General features: G+C 42.9%; 2 protein-coding genes across 4 annotated transcripts in view; one reads left to right on the top strand and one right to left on the bottom strand.

The window, feature by feature from the left end:
* PWWP2A (PWWP domain containing 2A) overlaps window positions 1–2,363 on the top strand; it is a 33,953-nt gene extending 31,590 nt beyond the window's left edge. For all 3 annotated transcript variants that reach the window (XM_087816959.1, XM_016213999.2, XM_087816958.1), the window contains one exon: window positions 180–2,363. In XM_087816959.1, the coding sequence (XP_087673085.1) occupies window positions 180–193 (14 nt within the window). In that variant the 3' untranslated portion in view covers window positions 194–2,363. The remainder of the gene's footprint in view (window positions 1–179) is intronic.
* TTC1 (tetratricopeptide repeat domain 1) overlaps window positions 14–25,867 on the bottom strand; it is a 41,948-nt gene continuing 16,094 nt past the window's right edge. The window contains exons 5-8 of the mRNA XM_016213998.2: window positions 22,660–22,696; window positions 19,214–19,362; window positions 17,058–17,112; window positions 14–9,607 (exon numbers count right to left, since the gene is read on the bottom strand). Of these exons, the coding sequence (XP_016069484.2) occupies window positions 9,474–9,607; window positions 17,058–17,112; window positions 19,214–19,362; window positions 22,660–22,696 (375 nt within the window). The 3' untranslated portion in view covers window positions 14–9,473. The remainder of the gene's footprint in view (window positions 9,608–17,057; window positions 17,113–19,213; window positions 19,363–22,659; window positions 22,697–25,867) is intronic.

Raw genomic sequence — 25,867 nt, 5'->3', positions numbered from 1 at the left:
TTGTTTCCTCAAAAAAAAAAAAAAAAAAAAAAAGGTCAAGTTTAACTGATTTAAAAGAAAAAGTCAGGTGTGATCCCACAATGTATATAGAGCTTAATTTAAACAAAGGACCCTCTCCTTTTCTCATATAATTACTTGTGCTTAACTGCATTTTCTTCCTTCTCTTTACTATATTTCAGCACAAAGACATTAGCAGGCTGCTGGTTTCGTGGACCTGTACCACAATGACACAGAGAACACCAGAGCACCAGGATTGAATGAAATTGGAGACTCAGATTTTTAAAGCTGCACTAAGAAGTAAATGTTCAGGCAGCAGTTAAAACCAACAGTCTCTAAAGGGGCACCTGCAGATTATGCTATATTAAACTGAAGAAAAGGTATTAGGGGAATATTTTCTAAAATATAAACTATCGCAATAAATAATGCATGAGACGAGAAAAGTGATGTGAAATACGCACACGAAGAATCACTGACAGTAACTTCCTTTGATTGTGAAGCTCTTATCAGTACAGTTTGGACAGGCCTGAACGGCATGGGATGATGGCAGAAATGTTGCATTATCTTTCGTACTAAAACTTTGTGCTTTCTCCAAGGTTTATGTTACTCAGTTCAGTATGAGCAAAGGTATTTCTAAAATGACTCGCCTATGAAACTGCAATGGTCACATATGCTGAGACCAATGTTCCCTTCAGGGTGCCAGTGGAAACGACAGGAAAGATTTAACATCGTGCTAAAAGGATGGCAAGGTACCCCCACCCTGAAATTATGACCTTTTCTTTCCTTGATAAAGCAGGGCTGTATTACCTTGAATATATGTTTGCTTGTTAGGACATATTAAGATATATTTATTTGCCACCAGTATTTAACATTTTGTGCACATTTTCATAACTACATTCTTTTAAATTCTGAGTCAGCATAGAGCGGCTAGTATTGATCTTGGAGTGAAAATGTATACTCTGAGAGCTAGGTCTTAAATCTACTGAGCTGGAAAGGCTTTTTACTCTTCCTATCTGTACTGATTATATCTAGATCTGAAAAGGTGACAAATCTGAATTCTGATGTGGCCCTCTCTCCACAGAGAGCCCCTGCTTCCGTCTAAGTGCAAGAAATTCTTACAGGTGGGACTTGCCCCTGGGGAACAAGCAGCAGGAACAGGCCCAAAAAGGTGGTGTCAAGCTTTTCATGAATAGAGCATGAATTGTTATTAATGCTCGTAATGTTTTTATCTTTGGAAAATACGTATTATAAAAAGAAACCTTGATTTTTCTTTTTTAATGAGTGGAGAAGACAATGAGAAAACCAGATTGACCTGTTAGTACTACATTTTTAAGGCATTTTATATTTGATGATGCCGTACTTTTAATAAAAAAACTGAAGTTTTTTAGTGGCAATACTGATTTATTTTTTAAACTAGAAAGATAATCCTTATTGATTACTTAATACAAAAAAGGGAAGGAAAATGCCAAAAAAGTTCATTTGAAGCTACATAACAGATAACTGAGCATTTGGCTTAAGTGTTCAAACTTTATTTCATAATCTTACTGTGTAGGTTTGGGATTACTTAACTCCGTACTCAGGATTAACAAAAGGTTCTGGGTGCAAGTTTTAGAACATTTAATATACCTGACTAAGGATTTGCTTTATAACTCAAGAAGAAAAGGTAGGCAGTTTTGTTTCTGTGAGTTTAATGCAAATCCTAATTACACTGAAAGTAAAAGGTTTGCCTGCATTCTAAAATTATCTTTTTGGAAAAGTATTTATCATGAAGTCATTACACATGTGATGAAATCTGAAAAAGTCAGCTCAGGAACGGTGCCAGCAGGGAGTCTAAAGATTACCTGTCTCAGTGGCACCCAAGTCTGTCCATCCTGTCCTTCAGCTGTATTACCACCAGCAGTACCTTTCAGGTTCCCTTTAAGAACCAGACAACTCCCAAGCCACATGGGCTATATAATCAAGAACTTTAAGCTTTAGCATTACTTATGCAAGAGTGATGGAAATGACCAAGGAGTAATATAACGGCAAAAGAATTGAGATCAGGTTTTAAGTATCTATTTTTTCCTCATGACAAATTCTTAAAGGTGTTCTGTTATAAACCAGATTTTCGTTTTTTAAAAAATGAAACTTGGTGGTATTTAAAATCTAGACATACCATGTTGCTGTTTCACTTTCATTGCTTTAGTTGCTTAATATTTAAGCTTTGCTTCATGCTACCTTTGTCTGTATTTCATATCTTCAGAAGCCTATTTCATCTTGTAGACTTGAATGACAAAAATTGTTTCTCATCTGAAGTATGCTGAGACATAAATGTTAAAAGAATGTTGTGTAACATTTATCCAATAAAGTCTTGATATTTTTAAAAATTTAGTTATTTAAAAAACTATTTGCTTTTCAGGAGTTAGGTTTTAAAGGTTATTATTTTAACTATTAAAATTCAACCACTGGTTGTCCTTTAGGGAGCTGTTTTAAGTAGCACAGCTTCCTGAGGAGACCTATAGGTTCTGAGTCACTGGGAGATTTTTATGGGACTTCTTTATGTCTAGGGCTGGAGGAATGCAAATCATTAGGACCCTGTGCACAAACACTTGTTTTCTGCTGGAAACTAATAACATACCCTTCAGAGTTGGATGTGATTAAACAAACATCTACTGGTGGGTTTTTTGTTTGTTTAAGGAGTCCTGCCCTTATGGATAATTGGCTGCTTCTTTAAAAGCCCAGCACATCCAATGCAAAAGTGAGGTCAAGTGTTTGACCAGAAACACTCAGTTGTCAGGAAAAAATTAGCCTCTTAAAACTTACCAAACTGTTGAGGTTTTTCAACACTGACCCAAAAACTTAGGTCAGTATATTTTTTTCCAGAGTATACATGGAGTCTTTACTTGCAAACATGCTCCCATTTCAGCTTATCTAAAGGAGTATAGAAAGGAGGCCACTGGAACCTTGCTCTGGTAATAGCGTTTCTTCCTCAAGTTTCCTACTAATGATAAGGGAGCTACCAGGGAAGGTAAACAAGCCATGAGCTCAGTATCTGGAAGGCCTACAGGAGATATCCCCCCCCCCCCCCCGGGGGGCAGGAAATGGGTGATGAAACCCGTGGATACACTTAGGATCTTTTTGGTGCTATCTTCAGATAAGAAAATGTAAGTTCAGATTCATGCCCTGGAATCACGCGTGGACTGTACCAGCATCTCCCTTTGGGCATGGTGGGTATGTCAATGCAAATATGCACCGTAGCTAGCAGCTGTTTTACTGCTTTTATACCTGGTAGCTTATTCCTCTTTCAAGTAATGTGCCCCCCTCAGTGCTCTGAATAGAGCATATTGGTTTTTAAGCCTACTTTTCTCTAGTGATGACTGTCTTGCCAAATCTCTAATTATTCACAATGAAATTTCATGGCCTAACAACTCCTTTGCTTAGAAATCAAGAAGGTAATGAACCTGGGATGAAAAGAAGATACAACTCCAGGAATACTGTGCCAGAAGAAGAGCTGGCCAAACACATTGGCTAGGACAGTGTCCTTAAGAGTTAAGAGTACTTCTGGAGTTAGCCCTTTCATCACTGCCTTGTGAGGCCGTGAGTAGAAGCTTCTGATGTAAAGGAGGGACACTGATATTCAACTACTGCACTAGTCCAAGGTAGAGGCACGGGCTCTAATCGTAGTTTTATCCACGATCTTCCTGACAGAAGAACCATGCACTGGCCACAGTGTGGTGTGGAAAATAGTCGTCTCACTCAACAAGCTCTTCAGTTCCTACTTAGTCAAGGCCCAGAACATGGGAGACAAGGGGATTTTCCTTGAAATATCCTATAATCTTTTTTGCTTCTGAATTCTAAGCCTAGCCCCTAACTCCCGTGGATCCTGAGTCTAAGGTAGAAACCTGTGCCCTAAGGAAGGTGTACTGGATCAGCATCGTGAAGAAGTGGAGGGGGACCTGATGTGTCAAGGCCCCAGAAGAGCACAGCCAGAGTTTCAGTAAGACAGAACCACCTTCCAGAACACAATGAGGGCAATCCCTCACATGTTTAAACACAGCTGCTTTAACATCGGTAGAAGATGATGGGCTGGAAAAGCTTTTGCAGCAGAAGCTGAGGCTGTAATTCCAGACTCTGATGCCAACTCCGCCAATGGCAGAATCTAATCCAATCCAAGTGTTCCACAGCCACAGGAAGTTATCAGGCCTTTCCTTCCAGTTGACTTCATGAGGCAGAGCTGCAAACAGCATACTCTTTAGCAGCCCCATAGGAGTTCCCATCGGGGTAGGCATATTTTTTAAGCAAGCCAGAAACTAGTAGCTACGACTGAGGCCACAAATTGTTAGCTGTGGGCTTCCTTGGCAGTGGGGCAACAAGCCCTGCTTTAGCTACGGGGGAAATGTGAGCTTCCAGTTTCCCCTCCAGCGAAAGGAAAAAGAAGGTAGGGCGTTCTATTTCTAGTTCTGGCTGACAGAACTCCATTCCTGTATGATGGAGCCTATTACTAGCTGGTGGATGTCAGAGGATTGGAAAATTAGAAGATAACTGAATATTTTTGTTGTAGAATATTTTAGACATTTATAGAGTTATAGCAGTATAACAAATCCTATGTACCCACCCCTAACGTCAGCAATTACCAACTTACAGCTAAGAAGGTGGAAATTAAGAAAAAAAAAATCTTTATTGATTTCAGAGGGAGGAAGGGGGGGTGAGAGAAACATCAATGGTGAGAGAGTCATTGATCGGCTGCCTCCTGCATGCCCCCAACTGGGGATCGAGCCTGCAACTTGGGCATGCGCCCTGACCAAGAATCTAACTGTGAATCTAACCATGGTCTCCTGAATCCTAGGTCAATGCTCAACTGCTAAGCCATGCCCGGCCAGGCAAGACTGAAATTTTTTTTTCCTTTGAAATAATGAGGGTGATCTCACTAGTTTTCATAAAGTAATTTTATAACTAGTTTCGTTTGCCCCTTTAGGGGTTGTAAGCAGTTCTGATGCTCTGTGGCAGGGGTGGGGAACCTTTTTTCTGCCAAAGGACATCTGGATATTTTTAACATTCGCAGGCCATACAAAATTATCAACCTGGAAAATGGCTATGAGAAAAGCTCCTAGATTTATGGAATTTTGAGTCCCGCTTGTGGTTGCCATGGGAGGGCCAGACCAAGTGTTTTTGCGGTCCCTATACGGCCCATGGGCCAGACGTTCCCCACCCCATGCTCTGGTTATTTTAACCACACCTGGGCTGGCTGGTAGTAAGTAATTCATTTCTCATTCTCAGTCTAGTGTAGGCTCAGGGCAGCTCTCCTACAACACAGGAAGTGACTAGAAATGATCACTTCCCTCCTGTACAGCTCTTAATTGTGCAGTTCCCTGAAGGAACAGGTTTTCCAGCCACCTCTGGTAGAATGTGTATTTACTTTTTAAAAGGATCTGTAACTGTCTTGGGGCAGAGGGCAGGCTGAAAGGGACATGTCACTGAAACTGCTCCGTGAAGATTTTTCTAAGGTGGCTGATGTGTGCCAGGTACACCATATACACCATATATACTTCCCGTATTAGAGAAGTACGGGAGCGGTGAGGTAGGGAGGTGAAAGGGAAGTGATCACAAAAGGCAACAGGAGCAGCAGCTGGGCTGGCAGCCACCTCAGCTGCAGGTACACAGGCTGCATCCTTGAGACTGCTGCAGCTCTAGGCTTTCCCCTTCAAGGGCAAGCTTAAGATAACTGAGGGAAAGGGACAGGCCCTCAAATCACTGATTTTCTGTTAGCATCTCAAATTTGCACTAGGTCTTGGAGGATTATTGGACTCTTCCCTTTAAAGATCTTTCTCAAGAAGATATAAGCAACCAATTAACTTGCACGGCTGTTTCAATTTTCCAGCCTTCCCCTCGACATTACAAGTTTTTCTAAACCAGTTTGTAAAAGATAAGATTTGTAGGTCGGCTAAGCTCTGGGGATCAGACAACCCCTGCACATACATCTTCAGTCAGGTTTACATTTAATACCTGCCTGCTCCCCATCCCAGGAGTCTTCAAATAGTAAAGTGCATCCAAAAAGTCCCTGTGCTTGCTCTTCTGAATCAGTCTGGATTCTAGCTTGAGCGCTGTGTGAACTGTATCTCAGCAATGGTCTAGAAGTCAGGTCAGAGACCCAAGGACCACCAGAAATAATCGCCAGGCCTAGCAACAGGTCCTGGGGTGGTACCCTACCTTCAGCTACACAGAATATTTTCAGAAATACGCTTGCCATTTATGAATTAAACATTTGTGCCTCTGACACTTGTGCAACTCTGAAGGTCTTGTCATTTTACTGACGTGCAGGTGTGGGCCCAGGACTGCGATGTTCAGGTCATTAGCTGGTGGGTTTGGCCACTCCCCAGCCTCCACATCACCTGGTGTAATATTCTTTATTCCTGTAAGCACAATAACTTGTAAAGCCATAGGATATTTGGGGGAGGGGAGATGGAGCAAGAGGATGGAAGAAACCCAGCTGCAGTGCTTGTGATGGAAGGAAACTTGCAGAAAGTCAGCTCTTAGAAAAAGAGGTTGGATTTCAGGAATAGAATTTAACCATAGCTCTGGGCCATGGTGTGAAGACAATGGACTAACCCTACAGTGCATCTATCTACACAGAAACCACCAGCTGGATGTGAATGTGTTATAGGAATACTCCCAGCTTCCCGGGTAAGCCTTGTGCAGAGGCTTTTCCAGTGGATGGAAAAGCTGCTCATGGGAATATTGGAAAGGTGGTTAAGAGACTGCTGACATACAAAGGACACAAGATTCAGTGGAAATGTGACCTGGGAGAAAGTGGGGAAGCTGAAACCAGACAAGCTGGGGATTTTTGAAAGTCTCAAGACAAATCCTTGCAAATATCCAAGGTGCAAAAATGAAAATTTTAAAAACAGAATACATGCTTACAAGCCAGGTGTAATGCTCAGTATCTGAGGACATTCTACATGGCTACACAGGAGGGGCTCCCTTGGCTTTAAGGGGCTCTTGTCTTTTTAAGCTGCGATTACTGAATTCACTATTCAGAAATCCTAGCTGAGCCCTCCAAAGTGGCCAGACTGCACACCTATCCATACAAAAACACCAGTGCAGAAAGTTAACCGGAACCACAGAAACCTAAGCTGACATTTGAATCACTTGCTGGATCTTAAATTTTTGAGGAAGATTGACTAGTCACTACTTATCTTGAGATAACAGATAATGGTTAGTAGCAAAGGGGGCATTTTAAAACAGATACTAAACCAAGAGCATAGAATCTGAACACCTGGATAGAGATGGTTGTTCACACTGAGACTACTTGAGGAATGTCTTTTCATACTAATTTACTAAGTTTCTAGTAGAACAGGTGCTGGTGCTATTTTGAAATACAAACATTGCCCTTACCTTCTGGGAGCTCTGGTCTACTCATGGAGGCAGGTAGGGAATAGATCATAGTATTAAGAAACAAATAACATTTCTTTGAGTCTTCAAAAATATTCTAAATGGAGATCCAAAATTACTTTCATCCACTGCGATATTGTTGAAATAAGAATACATACAATGTCACAGTGCAATTAACTGGCCCACTCACCAGAGGCATTTAATGTGGGCCCCGTTTGGCATCCTATAAGATTTCAGGAGGGAGGAGGGGAGAGGCCTAAGAAGCAACTCCTGTCCCCCCAGGATGGTAGCATCTTGAGGGCTGTTTCTAGGCAAACAAGTCTATTTCCTGTTCCTTGGTGTTCAGCTAGTCCTTCAGGAATCTCTCTCAGCCACTGAGCTCAAGTCAAATCTGATGAAGCGGTTCTCAAAATATAATCTGTTTCTGAATATTTTCATAGTAATATTAAGGATTATTTGCCTTTTTCACTGTCATTCTGTCACAAGTATGCAGAATTTCCCAGACTATGTGATGTGATATTGTAACAAACAGTACAGATGCCAGTGAGACTCTTCTATCAAGCCTCACATGAAAGAAATTGGCAAATATGTAGAATGAGGTCACTCTTATTAAAATGTACTTTTGTTTTAGAAGATTTTTCTAAAAATTTTATATTAACATGAAATGTGTTTAATTTAAAGAATTAAATATTTAAGAAATTTCTCAGTTTTAATTTCTAATGTGGTAAATATAAACAGATTGAATCCACATAAGCCAAAAAGCTCTTTAAATGTTTTTGAATGGGACAGGGTCCTGAGATCAACAGGTCTGATGAGAACCCCTCCAGCCCAACAGGCCACACGGGAAGCACGGCTGACGCTACACCACACCGCTCACATTTCTGAACACACGCGGGATCTCACACACCTTTCTGGGAAAATTAGATGCCAGATTTACCATAAAGAGAGCAAACCAAAATTAGCTGTATTTCCCCCCCTCCCCTAGTAAATTCTATGAAGAATTTCACCTCAATCTGGGAGATAAGCAAACCAGAGTCAATACAGCGCACCATTCCACCATCTATAGAGCAAGTCTAAGGGGCTCTGAGGAACAGATCCAAGAACCACCGCAATCCTCACCCTGCGGAGTAGGACCACTGCATGTCACAGAATTACACATGTACTTCATTTTTGAGATGAAATGCACATCTTGCCTTTGACACTCAAACCAGAACAACTGAAAGCTTTTCACCAGCATCGGCTAATGAGTACCAAAAAACACACATGAGAAAACAAAAGAAAACACACCTACCTTTGAAACCTCTGGGTTCGTGTAGTCTAAAAGAACACGGTTTTGTTCTGGGATTCACACACCACCACTTCCGAATCAAGCAATTTTAGTTGGAATTAAGATGAGGGCTTGGTCAAAACAAAAATGATTTTATAAGTATCTGCACAAACCTGGGGAGGCCGTTTCTGAATTCTAGTACCTGGCAGAATGGTCCACTCTTCAAGATGGTAACTAAGACTCTGGGCATATTTGTGAAATCCAGTAACAGTAACATTGCTTGAAACCAACACTGCTCCCAGAGCCAGAAAAGGCTTCTGCTTCAGCTGTTGTTACGGGGATAAAATTCACAACCCAGCTCAGACCATCACAGAAAGCGTTTATTACCACAGAGGAAATCAGAAGCCCATGCCCGGCAGCCTGGGCAGTGTGTGATCGGGAGAGGGGACAGCAGGCGGGACCCCCATCAGTCATGTTTGGGCAGTCTCCAACCGGCAGGTTTGCTCGGTCCAGGAGAGCTGGTGTCTGGGCTTTATGTTTGTATGTCTCAGGGAGGTCAGCCTTAACAGGCTTCCTCCTGGACAAAACAAAGGACAGAACCAGGGACAACAGCTGCACAGACACCACCTTAAAATGGAAATCAAATCAGGCTCATTACATCAGGAAGTGCATTTCACCCGGATCATGAAACACTAGGTAAGGGAGCATCGGGCTCTAGTGGATTAGCCTGTCTTTGAGATAAGATGCTTTTAGAACTTAAACACTGGCAGGGCCTTTCCCCTTGCTAACAGCAAGCAGCACACAATTTACTAGCCAGCTTTAAAAGCTACCGTTATCTTTGTTATCTGTTGTTATTTGGATTTTGAACAAAATTGATGGAGTAGGAGCCAGTAGAGGAATCCTGTTTGATCTGGAAATTTTCTGTGGAGAGTCCGAAAGGTCGGAGAACCAAGTTCCCAAGATCTTTTAATTTACCTGCAATGTAAAAGCAAAAACTCAAATAAATAGAGGAATAAACAGAAGCAAGAAGATCCCCAGCTGAGCACGCCTTACTATCAGATTAGAAAATATGAAGAGTATCTCTTGGTAGTTACAGAAACTCCTGCTTTTAAGACGATGAAACCTCAGTCCCCACCTCCCCTCAGGAGTGCAGCCACTTTGGTGCCACCCACCCAGGAGCCTGTGCTGGCTCCTGGGAGAGCAAAGCTTCTGTCCAAACTGGCCAGGCCCACCAAAGGACACAGGCTCGGGGATGAGTGGTGGCCGAATCCCATGCTGCTCCCAGGGAATGAAGGCACCTTGCCAAGCCCTGAGGAAAGAGGTCCCTCCAAGTCTGTTCTCCCTGGGTGAGCAACAGCCACTTGCTGAATCTAACTTCACTTAGCAGTTTCTACTGAACCTGGATTCAAACTCAAGAGCCTGCTTTTCTACATACAGCCTCAACTTCCACACAGAACTCATCACTTTGTGGAAAACGGGAGATCACGTTCATTTGCACAGGCCCATCAACCACAACAGTCCAGTCTCGTCTCTCCAAGTTTCAGGCTTTAGGAACCACTGTTGAATTCCTGTCCTAAAGACATAACTGAGACATGTGCTGTAACCAAGGGTTTTTATGCTGATTCTACATACAAGAAAGTTATATAGAGAATTTGTCAAAAGTTGGAGTTTCTAGGACATTTGAGAGATTTGTAGGGGTTTATGGGGCAAAGGGATGGAGTATCAGACCAGAAGTGTGGGAAAATGCTGGCGAGGATGAGTCAAGTTTCAACCCTTTCTAAACTGTTCTAATTTTTCTTGTAGGTCTTCTGCTTCCAATGGAGATGAGAATGGGGGTAAAAGGGAAAGAAACCCCCAACCACCAGAGGTACAGGGTCCTCCTACCTTACCCGTTAGCAGCTTTGTCCCTCTGAGGTCTCCCACCTTGAAGTAAAGCCCAGGTAAAAAATTTAAAGATGCGTGGCCTTCAAATGTCTAGGCCTGTTAATAACTCATGGAAAGAACTTATGGTCTCAGTCTAAGATTCATCCTGCTGAAGCTCACCATATTCTGAAAAAGCTCCAGGAATGCAGGGCGACCACCCTCCAGGCAGGCTTCCCAAACTTAAACCTACAACACACATTCTCAGTGCTGCTGTTTAAGGAACGTCACTGGTGCAAACGACATCCCACATACAGGGGACAGCAGAGCATGGCCTTGGGTAGGCTGATGCAGAGGTAGGAGCCACAACAAGCAGAGAAAGGACAGGGCATCCTCAGGAAAGTGTCACCCAGAACTCTGGCAGTCTGTCTTGGGGTTGAGGGGAGGACAGGGAGGAAATGAACATTTAAAGAAGCCAAATAAAATGTCACTGCTGGCATAATCCGTGGCTCTCCTGACACGGAGTTTGCATCTCGGGAGTCCCAGGAGGGCAGCTCCACTTGGAGGAGCCTCTGAGGGCCACCACCTGGGTGGAGGGTTCACTGCAGGCAGGCAAGAGTGAGCAGTGTGTCCAGGGGATGGAAAGGTAGATGGGAGGGTGCATGGCATCAGGTTTAGGTTCTCACAAGCCCAGCCCAGCGTCTATGGTCCTTATGCCACAGGGAAGGCCATTGATGGTTTGAGAACTGAGCTTGTTAATGCCGCAACAAAGTGAAGAATGAACCAGAATAGGAGAGCCTGCAGGTGGGTCGGACAGAAAGGCAGTGTAACACTGGAAAGAGGCCATTTAGTCACTGACCAAACATCTGAACGTCTACGGTGTTGGGTAAAGCAGCCTGGAAATCAGGGTGGGGTCTGGGGAACATAAGGGAACAGCACAAAGCTTTCTGGAGGACCAAGTTTTTAGTGTCTGAAAAGTTCACATTTTGCTGTTTACGATGATGGCAGAGGAGCACCTTCAGTAAAGATCATGCTCCTAAACACAGCTGCACAATCACACTCATGAATCTTCCTGCTGCTGTTTCAAGTCAGGTTGGACACTCAGACTAAAGCAGCTTCCTTGTGCCTAAGACAGGATCATTTGCCAAACTGGCCTACCTGCCACACGTTCCTTGCCAAACTGGCCTATCTGCCACACGTTCCACTGGCAGCCAAATTCTACCCCCATCTCACCATCCGAGCCGTAACCAATTAGGTTTCCATATTACCACCTGTAGGAAATCTGGCACCGTCACTCAGCCTGAAAGTGTCCAAGTCTCATGTATTACATGAGATCCCATGGCAGTGAAGAGTCCAAAACTTGGGCTCAAGACAGGCATGTTTACAACCAGAGATCAATGCTTGTCACTGGATCCAGTTCTGATGAACATTAATTTTGGTGCCTCCAAGCAACACCAGATTATGATAACTCAATCATCTCACTTTGCATAATTTCTCTCTGACCATGCAGTGATCAGTTTACCCCGAGGAGAGCCAGGAATGCCCTTTGTTTTCACCTCTTAAGATCACTAGGGTTTGATACCGACATTAACAAAATAAAAGATAATCATATGATCGTATCAACAAATGCAGAAAAGCATTTGACAAGATACAACACCCATTTACAATTAAAACAATAAAATGGGTACAGAATGAAAAGTACCTCAACATAATAAAGGCCATACACAACAACCCTCAGCTAAAGTCACAATCAATGTTGAAAGGACTGCCAAAGGAGAGGGATTCTCCGGAGAGAAGCCGAAGGAGCACAGCAATTAGATCAAACAAAAAGCAGGGCACTGGAAACTGAAACTGCTGTTTCCCACTGACGGACGGCAGCAGGATGGGCTGAGGTGCCCGTGCGGCCGGAGCACCAGCCCCGCACGGACACAGTCTATACTGTTGGGCAGGGTGGCATGAAGAGAAATGTGAAAACAAGACTCTGGATCTCCTACCCACACATTCGGCTTCAGCAGTTTTAGGAGACTAACAATTCTGTCTTTCTTGTGATGCCTGCTTGGTAAGGAAGCTGATTCTAGGAACCTCTACTGCACGCAGACCAGGGGAGCATATAACACACAGGAAAACCCCAGGGGAACATGCTGAATCCTCGCAACGACAAGTGACTTCTAATTCCACATCTACCTCTTGAATGTGGCATTACACAAGGTGATCTTCTCAATTCAGTTTATAAGGGTGCGCACCGTAGGATGCTAGGGGCCAGGAGTGAACATCCGAGTGACTTCAGAAATCAGGAGACCAGGAATATGAGGTGGAAGGTGGTCATGGTACATGATGACCAACAGGCCCACGGCTGTGCCCGAGCGGCCGGGCAGGGGAGCAGCAGAGGCCAGTGAAAGGAAGGATTACTAGGGCAGTGTCCTAGCCTGTGTCTCTGGTTCCTTTGGGGGAACAAATGAGTTTCATGTCATGGCTCTAGGCTCTCGGCCAGGACGGGCACCTGGCAGCTCTTGGTTAGGGTGGGAAGAACAGCAGCTCACGGAATGGCTGGAACACAATCTGTCCATCTATTAGGTCATACCTCACCCCAGGACCTGGGTGGTGTCCCTACCCACTCAGTAAATTGTGACGACTTACAGTAGGCTCACTGGATTTCTCCAGTGGCATCCTGTCCAAATAAACACAAGAACTGAAACCTAGCAAGGAGCAGCTGGCCAGAGCTGAGTCCAAGTCTAGTGAGTCAGAGAGCACACATTCAGAAATGTCTCCTATTTTTTCTCTGCGGCAGCTAGAGCACAAGGAGGGAAACATAACACTCAGTGACAGGCCTGCTTCTGCCCAGCGGGGAGCTCTCCGCGCAGCTGCTGACTGCCACCCTCCCCGCCTCGCTGCGGTGGCCATGCCCTACTCAGCCTTTGATTCCTGTCCCTAGTGGCCTCTACACTGTCCTTCAGTCATCAATCACACCTCCCAACAGCAGATCAACTCGAGTGTGCACCATAAATACCCACAGGGGTTAAAACGCAGGGTGCTGGGCTGGAAAATAGGCATTTTGGACAAGTTGTCAAGTGAGGCTGGTCGGCACTGTATTTTGAGAACCAGCTTCAAAAGATAACTTGCTTTTGCAGCTGGCCAGTGGAATGTTGATCAGAAGCCTGGTATTAAAAACTAATTGAAGACACCCATTTCTGGTGATTAGAGGGATACGGCTGCCTGGGAGGAGTGTCCTTCTTAGATGTGAAAGGTAGCCCATTACTTTCTGGAGAAAGCAGATGGCTTTCTTCAACACACTAAGATGACAGGAAATCAAGGAAGAACCACAAACATACATAGATTCTTAGTAATTCTACTTGTTTGAGATTTCATGGCTGGGCCCAGATATAGGATAAAACAATTTGCAAATGATGGCAAAAGTCTTTATCCTGCAGATTTTTTTTAAATGCCTAGAACTTAAAAAAAAAAAAGGTTTTATTGATTTTAGAGAGAGGAAGGGAGAGGGAGAGAAACATCGATCTGCCTCCTGCATGCCTCCTACTGGGCACTGATCAAGCCCACAACCCTGGGCATTTGCCTCAACTGGGAATATAACAGGTGACCTCTTGGTGCATGTGACGATGGTCTACCAACTAAGCCACACTGGCTGGGCCCACAGTCTTTCCTATTTGTAATCAAGACTTGTTCAGAGACCTACGTTAGTATCGTCTGGCCTCCCAGCAGAGCTGCCCAGATGAACGGCTCACCTCACCCCCGCTGGTGGATGGACCCTCACCCCGGGAAGGCACTCTTCTCCCTGACCAATCTCAACAGCCACACTTCCGAGATGCTCCCGAGGGCAGGGTGATACACTAAGCATTTGTCCTTGGAATCCTACAGTTGAGCAGGAGCTTCGGAGATTCTGAAAATGTCTCACTGGTTTTCCTTTGAAAAATTTTTTTACTATTTACCTATCTATGTGAGCAAAAATTAATATTGTGAAATAGAAACAAGGAAATAAATTAGATACATAGATACTCATAAGGCTGTGCCTGCCATCGAAATCCTTGATTTCAAATATTTGTTACACTTGCCTGATTGAATATTCTGATTATAAATGACATACATTTCAATTTATACAAATAAAATACTTCTAGTTTTCTAACTGTGGTTTCAGATACAATTCTTTTAAAAACCAAAGAGGATCTATTATTTTTACACCAGTTGCCAAAACAAGCTGAGTATTTGGGGAGCTCTGTTCAGGATACCTGTTCCCACTCATCACGCCATCGTCCACACCCCTTAGGTCCAATCAGACCTCCCGTTCCTTAGCTTTCATGGCCAGGAGGCTAATACTCCCAGATGAAAGGACAAAAGCAAACACTCCAGTTGCAGGCTGCTTTCCTCAAACCTGAAGCCAATGATCGTCCTGTGCTCAGCAAGGGCTGTGGCACTGGAACTGATGGCCACCCTGGTCTCCACTCCTGTTCTGATGATATTTATACATGATAGGCTAGGAAGGGAGGGCAATTATGTTCTACCCATTCCAAATTTCAATCAGGACTGTCTTCCCAAGGAGGGGAGTATATAGGTCTTCTTTCTATCCAAAGGAAGTCAAGTTACAGAAAAAAAAGAAAACCTGAATAAAAGCTCATTTTGTTAAATAATTACAGAACTTCGTAAATACCAATGACAACACCGAGCGGTTTTAAAAATCTTTAATTGCCAGTCCTCCAGCAGAAGCTACCAATCCCACAGAAACTAGCACTAAAAATCGTGCCAAGTCCACTGCAAAAAGCTTGCTCTACTTCTAAGGAAGTGACATATTTTGTGCTCAAAGAGACTACTCTCCAAGGATCTCCCGGCACATGAACCACAGCCATGTCATCCGTAATGAGGGGAATAATACCAGAAGCTCTTGGGCTGAGAGTCCACGCACAGGGCAATCTCTCCCCTCCAGGCTCTCCTATGGCAGGTAACACCCAGAAGCAATACTTTATTCATGATCCTTATATCCATTAAGAAAACAGACTCTGGCTATTCAAATGTACCAACCAATCAACATCTTACTTACCAAGCAACTTAAATTGTTTAAGTCCGATGAAAGCTTCCATTATGGAAGCAACCGAAGGAATGAGTTCAATTTGCATATTTCACATGAATGGAACAATATAAGTAAAACCCAAAGCCATGGAGACAGGAAACTCCAGCTTAGAATTTACAGTGACAGGGACACATGGAAGTTTTGATTCCAGCTGCAGCTGATGACACAGTAGGGTTCAATTTGCACCCATCCCTTTATGGCTTCATACTGGCTCAAAAACAGAGACAATGCCCAAAGACCAATGCCTAAGTGTCATTCCATGTCTGCTACGGTCATCCCTAAAGTCATCTCTCTCAGCATGAACTCCAGCTCAGCTAAATGCAAATACGTTCCCCCCCCCCACTAAGATAAAGCATTATTGTTAGGAGAGAAGATGCTCTTTTTTGATGAAAGAGAACCTCCAAAATAATTTTTTCTGCTCAAACATGGTGTAAAGTGTAATTAAATGTGTAAATTATGGAGAATCTTTTTGGGGAAAACTGGGGGAGGCTCTAGAAATTGCCAGAGTCTAAAGCAGCTCTCCTTGGAGTCTGAGTCCAGCCAGCAGGGTCAGAGGGCTGTGCATCGTCTAGGCTAATGGTTTCTTCTCAATCAACTCTGCTACTAGAGTGAACCATGGCAAAATGTGTTCTCCTTCTCTGGATCCTGATGCCTATAGGTCATAAATGGCCAGGCTCAATTTACTGTAAATGACTTTTCCTTTAGGCCCATGTGATTGCAATATATTAAATGTAGTTCACATGACATGTAGAAACTATTCATAATGAAGATCCTATACTCGATCTTGAGTGGGGAAGGATCAGGTACGTTATAAGCAGAATACGCTGGGCAGGTCTCTGGCCAGGAGCCGTCCCTCTCCTTAGTCAAGCAGACTGTTTATGAGAGCAATTCTCTCATTCCAACTATAAAATGGTCTGGCTAACAAAAGAAGCAACGAAAACACGGATCAGAAGAACCCATTTACCCTACCCTCCACCCACAGCCTTTCCTCCCTCGGTATTTATTCCTAATTAATTCCTGCCCTCTCCCATTTTCTCAAAGAGACACAATGCATTTTAGAAAAAGGAATTCCCTTGGTTCTGCCCCTGTACTAGCTGGCAGTGACTGCACCCTCATGAAGTAAAGCCTTAAGCTGTTTACCCAGTGAAGAAACTCAACTGTTTTCGCGACACTAGGGATCTGAAATACAGTTTGGTGGTATCCCAGGTTGGGAACTGAACTGTGTTTGCATTCTTGAAGGCAGGGAAATTTTCCAAGAAAAATAAATGGTAGTTTGGTTTTTAAAAAGCTGACATCCTCTGTAAACCACAGTGCTCCTTCTGGAGTCAAAAAAGCTAAAGAGCTCACTAGCCCCACGGAACTGCTGCCCACAACAAACGAAGGGCCCAGAAGCCATCTCTAACTGCTGTGTTTCCCTGAGTGAGTAAAAATACTGTTGTCCCCACCCCCACTATTTATGGTCAAGGAAAGTAAGGGAAGCAAACTTACCTAACATTTCTTCCTTCAGTCTTTCATTTCGTTCTTCGATTTGCTTGGGTAATCTCTGAGGGGAGAGGAGGAGAAATGGGTTAGTAAGAAATCCCTGAGTTAGTTTGAATTTGAGAAACAGTAAAACTAATGTGAAAGTGAGATAAGGTTAAGTACAGATGTGTGACTTTAAAGAAGGAAACGAGTCTTTGTGGTTGAGCTACATGAATAGTTTTGCTTGGTTCACTGCTCTGTGCCCAGTTCTTGGCAACAGTGGCCCAAGGAAGACCCCAATAAAAATTTGAATAAATATATACACAAAAAACTGTTTGAAAGGATACCTACCAGAAGTTTAAAGTGCTGTGTGTACTTAGGCGGTGGGATTATGGGTGATCCTTATATTTTTAAATTTTTTGCTCATTCATATTTTTTACCTTGAAGTCCTTTCTTTATAGAATCTAATTTATTGAGAAAGGGTAAGATCGATACTGGATGTTCCTAAAGGATCACCTAGCTCAGTGTTTTTCAACCCTGACACTACTGGCATTTTAGACTAGGCAATTCTTTGTTGTGGGGGCTGACTTGTGCACTGTAGGATGCTGAGAGCATCCTGGCCTCTACCCACCTAGATGTCAATAGTCCCCTCCCAGTCATCACAGTGTCTCCAGATGCCGTCAAATGTCCCTGAGAACCAGTAGAGAATCACTGATCTAGATCAGGGTTTCCTATGGCCGCCTTGAGGTCTGTAATTGGTCCCAATTACTCTGGGATTCCAGTAATAACTCAGTTATAATAATTCAAAAGAAAATAAATTCTTTATGCATATAATAATTAGTATAAAAGGCTTCCTTTCACAGAAGGCTTAAAACCGATATGACCAGGATAAAGGCTACCAAGAATCTGGCCAGGGTTTTCTGTTTTTTTGTTTGTTTGTTTTTAAATATATCTTTATTGATTTCAGAGAGAGGAAGGGAGAGGGAGACAGAAACATCAATGATGAGAGAGTCATTGTTCGGTTGCCTCATGCACACCGGACTGGGGATGGAGCCCGCAACCTGGGCATGTGCCCTGACTGGGAACTGAACCTCGATCTCCTGGATCCTAGGTTGATGCTCAACCACTGAGCCACGCCCAGCCGGGCTTGGCCAAGGTTTTAAGTATTTCCTTTCTTCATGTTGAATTTAGTTAATCTTACCACCATTCAGAGGTACGTTAAAATTCAAATAAACGATTAAAACCGGTTTCAAATTGCTTATGCATTTTAATTATCCAAACCAGGCTGTCAACAGTTCTCAGGTTTGCTGGGTGAAATACTCATTCCAAGAGGTAAGTAGGAAATCCTGCAGAGCAGTGCGGAGCGGAAACATAAGCAAGTGAAAGAATCGGTGGAAGGCAGGAGGGAGTGTGTGGCTGGCTGTGAACTGGGACTGCAGCAGATGCAGTTCAAGAAGAATCCCCAATATACCCACATCCTCCCATTCACTTTTAAGAGGTCTGATTTTTATCTAGTCAAATCTTCCCATTTTTAAATGCTGGTAAGTGGCCTCAATTAAAAAACAAACAAAAAGCTGGCTTAAACAACACGTCTGCAGTTCTTCACCTCCCGTCTGCTGCACACTGGGGCTCAGGACAGACCTCTCCACCCGAATGGCTCTGAAGAGTCTGGCAGTGAAGAAAGCTGTTTAGCTAAAGCCAGGGTTTCTCTAGCTGATTGGAACATCCATTATTTGGGGGAAATAACATATGCACATCCAGTTCAGTAGAACGTCTTTAGAACATACATTGCTCTGTGCACTACGGACAATCAAAGGGGGAATGCAGTAACATTTAGCTAATGTACAACTGACATATAAATATTTAGAGGCAAAAGGACTACAGTGTTGGAGATAAGACTCACTTTGGTCTGACCTGTACAAGTACCATGGGCTAGATTTTCCTAGTCCAATGATGAAATAAAATTGTCAACCCTAGAGATGAAAGGTTTACAGACAACATAGAGTGTAATGATACATGGAGCGTAAATGATACATGGTCACAGTGGGTTGGTGGCCACCACTTCCAAGTTCTATATATTGTGATAACCTCCTCAAAAGTACAGAAATGGAATGCAGTTGTGTCCCGAGGATGATTTAAGATTCACTGAGTAGCAACATAAGGAAAAGAAGACTGAGGTTTACCATACAAGCTTTTCTTGCTTGGTGTACTGATGGGTCTTTTTCTAGAATGGATTTATAGTCTTCCAGGGCTTCGTCAAGCTTGTCAGTGCTCTCGTACAACTCTGCTCTCCTCAGCAGGGCCCTGACGTAGCTGGGGTTTAGCTGGATGGCTGTAAAAGGAGAAGAGATCACTGTCACCATGAAGGAAAGGGGCCTGTACATCCTTGGCTGCATCAAGTTTCTTTATTAACCATCCTCCAGGGTCTAAAGGAAGAGTCATTTGTCAAAGACTATACCTGGGGCGAGCAAGCTTTGTAAAGGCTTTAGGCTTTGCAGAGTAGACGGTCCCTGTCACAATTACTCAACCCTGCTATTGCAGCATGAAAGCAACCAGACAGTGGCTGAACAAACAAGGATGGCGTGTTCCCAAAAACCTTTACTTATGGACGCTGAGACTGGAGCTTCACATAATTTTCATGTGTCACGAAATACTATTTCTCTTTTGATTTTATGTCCAACCACTGAAAAACTGTAAAAACCACTCTTGGCTCATGGGCTATACAAAAGAAGGTGGGGGGCTGGCCTGGGCTGTGGCTGTCGTTCAACAAGCCCTGACACCACCCCAAGTCCTTGTCTTCACCTGCTGATCCTTCAGTTCAGAATAGGCTGGACACAGAATCCCAGTGTCTGGTAAGAGAGAGATTTAAAGAGCTGAGAGAAAACAGTCTAGTGGTAGACTCTGCTATCATTCTTATTTTTCTATGCCCCAACTACTGAGGTTATGCCTTGATTACTGAGGTTACATTTTTGGCTAAATGCTCACTGTTCCTTCAAACTTCTGCTCCAGCACTTTCAGGCATAATATTCTTTCCTTTATCCAATAACCACTGCCTTTCTAATAATCCTCTGCCCATGTTTTGGTGTGTGTATGGGGACTGGGGAGGCAACAGAGCCTGTCCTGGGTACCTTAGCTAGGCAATGCCCACCAAGAAGAGAGGTCAACTTTGCAGTGAGATACAGGGCTCCAGACCACAGGGAAGAGCTGAAGATATAAACTGTAGCATATAGATGGTATTTAAAGTTTCCTAACTGGATGAGAAAATACAGGGAGACAATACAGAGAAAAAAAGAAGGGGGCCTTATGTAGGACAAAGATCTAGGAGTTCCGAAATGTTGAGGTTGTCAGAGAAGCTAGCAAAACAGAAGAAACAGTGAAGGAAACAGAAAAAAAAATGCGGAATGATACACCGTACAAATGCCTTCTGGAGGCCAAGCAAGGTGAGCAAGAGAAGCAACTACTAACCCAGGCAAGATGAAGCGGCTGGTGACCTTTCCAATGGGTGTGGGCGAGGAGAGACTGGGAGAAGGCAACCAGACAGCAAGTGCAGGCCATTCTCTCAATGAAGAGGACCAGAGAGACGGCACAGGAGTCGCGGGGGGAAACTGGTGCAGGAGGAGGTTTTCTGAGAACCCAAACTCTTAACATTCCAACTTTATATGCTGCTAACCTCCCCTCAGCCAGTACATCATAGTCTTTAAAGTATCCCCAATTACATCATAATATCCATAGAAAACACGCTCCAGCGATGTCTACTACTACATCTTTTAAAAAACTGAACCCCTAATTAACATTTTAACCCAGATGCTGCCCCCTTCTCAACTAGCAAATAGCTTCCAATAATGCAAATATGTACTGAAGAGAAGGAACTTTTCCTACAATGACTTAAAATCAACAAATCACTCTAACGTGATTTTTCCCCAATCCACGTAAAGAAAATCAACTTAACCTTTACTTATGCCAAGGCTGAAAACCTTAAGGCAAGAGGCCCACATGACTAGTGGTAACGAGCTCCAATATGACCCCAGAAATAAACATTAAGTCCTTTGCCAAGATGGTTTATGACCAGAGTGGGAGTGTGTGTGTTGGGGGGCACTCCTTAATACAAATAAGCCACACTGGTGTCAATGTGTTCTGCGTATGGGAACAATGCATGTAGCCCATAAAGACTACGTAAGTACCTGGATATGGGTTTAACCAAATTCAAACACAAATCTGGAAAACACTTTCTTCCCCTTTGGGCTACAGCTGGAAATGAACTGTGGCCTAGTGTATGCCCTGCTAACCAAGCTTATAAGGCATTTTCTCATCATTTGGTTACACAGAAAGGAACTCTGAGAATCAGCAGCTTGTTCCTAATTTAAACTTTTCAAACCCACACATTGCATACAGATTAAGATTAAACGCCTTCTTCCAAATGAAACAGTACATTCAGAATTAGTTCTAGCCCAAGATAGTAATAGATGAGTAGTTAGCTAGATTCTAATGTAATAATAGTTTCATTCAGATACTATATAGAAATAGCAAATATAAAGCAAGCCCCAGTAGAGAGAGTGATAAATTAATGAAAAGAAAAAATAGCCTGGCCGGGCGTGGCTCAGTGGTTGCGCGTCAACCTAGGATCCAGGTGATCAGGGTTCGATTCCTGGTCGGGGCACATGACCAGGTTGTGGGCTCAATCAATGACTCTCTCATCACTGATGTTTCTATCTCTCTCTCCCCCTCTCCTTTCCTCTCTCTGAAACCAATAAAGATATATTAAAAAAAGAAAAAATTGAAGAGGGAACTCATGCTTAGTTAGTATGCGAGTTGGACGAGACAACATAAGGTTCTTTCTAACCTTACAGTTTCTGGAAGAAATTATTATCCAAAGAGAGGAAAACAAACAAAAAAATACAAATTACAAAGAGTAACAATTAGCTAGAAAAACTTATGAGTAGTAAGATGCAAGGAAAAGTGATAATGTGTGTTCTCCACACCAACCTACCAAGGTAGCTTTGAATGGTTAGAAAGGCAAGAAAAACTGTGTGGCCCATCAAGAAAGTTCTGAAAACCAAACAATAGTGATCCTATGTCTGGGTGTCTCTATAAGTTGGTGGGATGAGAAGACCTTGACAGAATTCAGATAACAGACAGCAAAGTCTTGATTCAGTGTGTGGAACCTGGAAGGGGCATTAAAGTGATGGCAAGTAGGTTTGGAAGAATTATTACACCTGAAGAGAGTTCCGATTCCCAAACAGAAGCTGTCCTTCACCATGACTCATCCCCCTTAACTCCCAAATGCACAGATCCAGATGCCAAAAAGCAGCTGAGATCTTCAATTTCAATTTCAAAGTAAAGCAATTTGGACAATATAGGAAGTAAATTCTGTCCCACCAGATTATGCTGTCGAGGTAGCTTTGAATTTTTCTTTACATATTTTAAGACAGGATAAACTGACTGAACCACCCATTCAAGAGCATGCTTACACTAAGGTGACTACTACGTAACACCTCTAAGGCGGCTAAACCATAAAGCTTCTTCTTTAAAGACCTCAGAGAAAGGGGACATGTACAGGTGCCTGTCTCTGTTGATCTAGCTGAAGTGATGCTCTTGTATGTTAACATGTAACGAGACCAAAAAGCTGTACCTTTGCTGCAGTCACTGATGGCCATCTCTTTCTTGTCCTAAAAGGAAATATAACATTAATATGTGTCACCCTAGTTCTGTCTTAACAGCCCAAAGGCTCAATGACAAAGCTGATCATTAATAACTGCTTATGGAGATGCACAATGCTCTTCAAAGAAATCACAGAAAAACATACAACTTACTTCCAAACTAAAGACAGCTCTGACTTGAAAGTGTTCTGCCAAGAAAATATTCAAGTAGCTTCTTCCTAAAGTATCTTTAAAGGTTGTTGTCACTTATCTATTCGATTTGCAAGATGCTTTATGTCAGAATGCTGACACTGAGAAAACTTTGTGATCAATAAACAGGGCAAATAACTAACATGAATAACTGAATTAACCCTCCTCTCTGGCTATCTGACCCAAAGTGATATCTTCCATAGAGTATACAGATGGTACTTCTATAGTAACACAGCGTGGCTCGTCATGTGGTCTCAGTTATAAACCTTAATTTATCCACTGATGAAACAAAAATACACAACCACCTCCCAAATAAGATATCTCACTGATTAAACATGCTGACTCTAGAAGCAGGGCACAGAGGAAAGAACACTGATGTCGAAAGAACTAGATTCTAGTTCCAACTGACACTACCTGCTGTTTAGCTCTTCCAACTCTAAAATGTCTCTTTTCCTCAAAGTAGTTTCCTACAATATTACAGAAATATTAGTTCAAATAAATGTTCAATACTGCCATAGTGGCTAATATAGTAAATACTATTTTTCAGAATATTTTAGAGCAATGCCTACCAAACTAAATTATAGGATTTAATCAAAAATAGTCCCAGGATGGCCCTAGCCGGTTTGGCTCAGTGGTTAGAGTGTCGGCCTGAGGACTGAAGGATCCTGGGTTCGATTCCGGCCAAGGGTTCATCCCTTGGACACAGGCTCCATCCCTGTCCTTGGTTGGGGTGTGTGTGCGGGAGACACCAGTCCGCGTGTCTCTCTCACATAGATGTTTCTCTCTTCCTCCCCCAGCCCTCTCCCCCTTCTACTCTCTCTGAAGAGCAATGAAAAAAATATCCTCGGTGAAGATGAAAAACCAAGACAGTTCCTGGATGGAGACTGAAGGCTGAATGGGTGCAGGGCGTCCTTTGGGGCCATGGAAACGTTTGGGAGCCAGATGGCGATGGTTGCACAACATTTATAAATGTATTTAATGGCACTACGTTGTATGCTTTAAAATGATTAAAACAGTCAATTTTATGTCAGGTATCTTTTATCCACAGTAAACACAGAAGGTTCCAGAGTGGTCTGGGAAACACTAACTATATTATATCTCTTCCAATGTTCATCAGAGCTATTCACATATTAAAACCCCTAAAGTCCTGTAGTGAAGAAATCTGTCACTTTGTGTAAGCCAGTATTTCCCCAATATATGAGCTTTCTATAAATCTAAGACTCACAATGTCATAGTTTAAGTTTCTGAAGCAGGAGTGACTCTACAACTTAAGTGCACGTCTGTCTGATGGTCTTCTTTGTGTCCCTAAGAACCTATCGTTAAGCTGCAGCGCATCTTATGCACAATCGGTCTCTGCAGATCAAGGAATTGTGGCGTTTTACTGCAGGCTCAAAATCTACTAACACCTCCGGGGACCCAGGTGTTGTCTGCTGTGTGTGGAAAAAATCCCAACTTCTTTATCACTCTTTCAGAACTCATATCAGTCTGTATACATATATAAAACAATGTAAACAACATAGAAGGACGGCAGTTTTAGAGTGTGTGGGGGGAAATGAACCAAAGAACTTAAATGCATATATGCATGACCTATGGACACAGACAAGTGTGGGGAAGGCCTGGAGGACAGGGGTGGATGCCGGGTGCAGGGGATCAGTGGGGGGAGAAAAGGGGACATCTGTAAAACTTTCAACAATAAAGATAAATAACAATAAAATAAAGACAGTCCATTAATAAATGGCAAAAAAAAAAAAAAAATTAGAATCTACTTTTTCAGGGCTCTGCCTGCTTTTGGGGAGGCAGGCATACAGCTGAAACTCTGTCCTCACACAACTGCTTCCTCTCTCTCCAAACAGGAAATGCAAAGCTTGGCAGGGGCACAGTCAGGGATGCTAAGCCTGCAAACCTGCCTTTCAGAAATTCTCCTTAGAGCAGTGAACCCATCACCTCTGGGAATAAACCCAGAATGTGGCCCTTAATTGTCACAAAACATTAATCCTGGACATTTTCAAGTTTCAAAGTTTTGAATCTTCTTAAAAATATAAAAGAGAGCAACTTAAAAGAACAAAACAAACAACCCAGCCCACTAGCAAACCTGCCCTTTATAAAGGAAATGGTCACAGAGCTATTTTGTTGTTGCACTCTCCTCAGATGTGACAAAGACCGCACGCTGCCCTAAGTCAGAACCAGTCGTTTCCACCAGCCCAACCCTAGCAATATCAATAACCTGGCAACCTGGAAACAAAGAACCCTACTCCCAGGAGCCAGATGGGATGGTGCACTTCCTCTGACACCGAAGGTGCCCTTGGTTCCATTTAGCATGACAACTTCCGGTCTGAGAACACGGCAAGATGTCTCCAAGAAGCAAAAGCAAAAGATGAGAATTTTCCAAACTAAGTGTAAAAACTGTTAGGTGTGAATTCCAACTGATATAGAATATACGAATGAGTATTGCTTTAAATACACTGAACTGTTTTACTTTCCCAAATACAAGATATCTGTTTACATATTCTAGAGTTATTTCTTCTCCAATGCCACATGAATCACCCTCAAAATACTTCACTTTGGAGACTGAATCCAATAATAAAACATACAAGTTCTGGTTTAAAAAAACACCTTCCTGCATGTCTAAGCCTTCAAACACCAACCATCCTCCCCTGCCCCTTTTTTAAAACCTGGTTATCCAAAGAGACTTCGGTAAAGCACTAGAGAATTTCAGGCAACACCAATGAGAAAGTGACACAGATACCTGATCTAAATAAAGGACCACTTCACCCAATCTAGGGCCTGCTTCGTGGCTGCTTAAATAACCTACCCTTTGCACTTTGGACAAAAGTAGCCATAGTTAAGTGTATTGCTTTTTCAAAACTCTCATCATTTCAATCCAGCAAAATCTACTATGTTAACTAAATAGGAAATCAGTGAAATCAGTCAGAAATCTAACTTTTAATGCCAATGTGGTACAAGACAAATATACTGTACTCTTCTCTATTC

Source organism: Miniopterus natalensis, chromosome 4 (assembly GCF_054644295.1).
Source record: "Miniopterus natalensis isolate mMinNat1 chromosome 4, mMinNat1.hap1, whole genome shotgun sequence".
Taxonomy (NCBI): domain Eukaryota; kingdom Metazoa; phylum Chordata; class Mammalia; order Chiroptera; family Miniopteridae; genus Miniopterus; species Miniopterus natalensis.
Note: the sequence above shows the minus strand (reverse complement) of the source record. Positions and strands in the feature narration are given on the sequence as shown.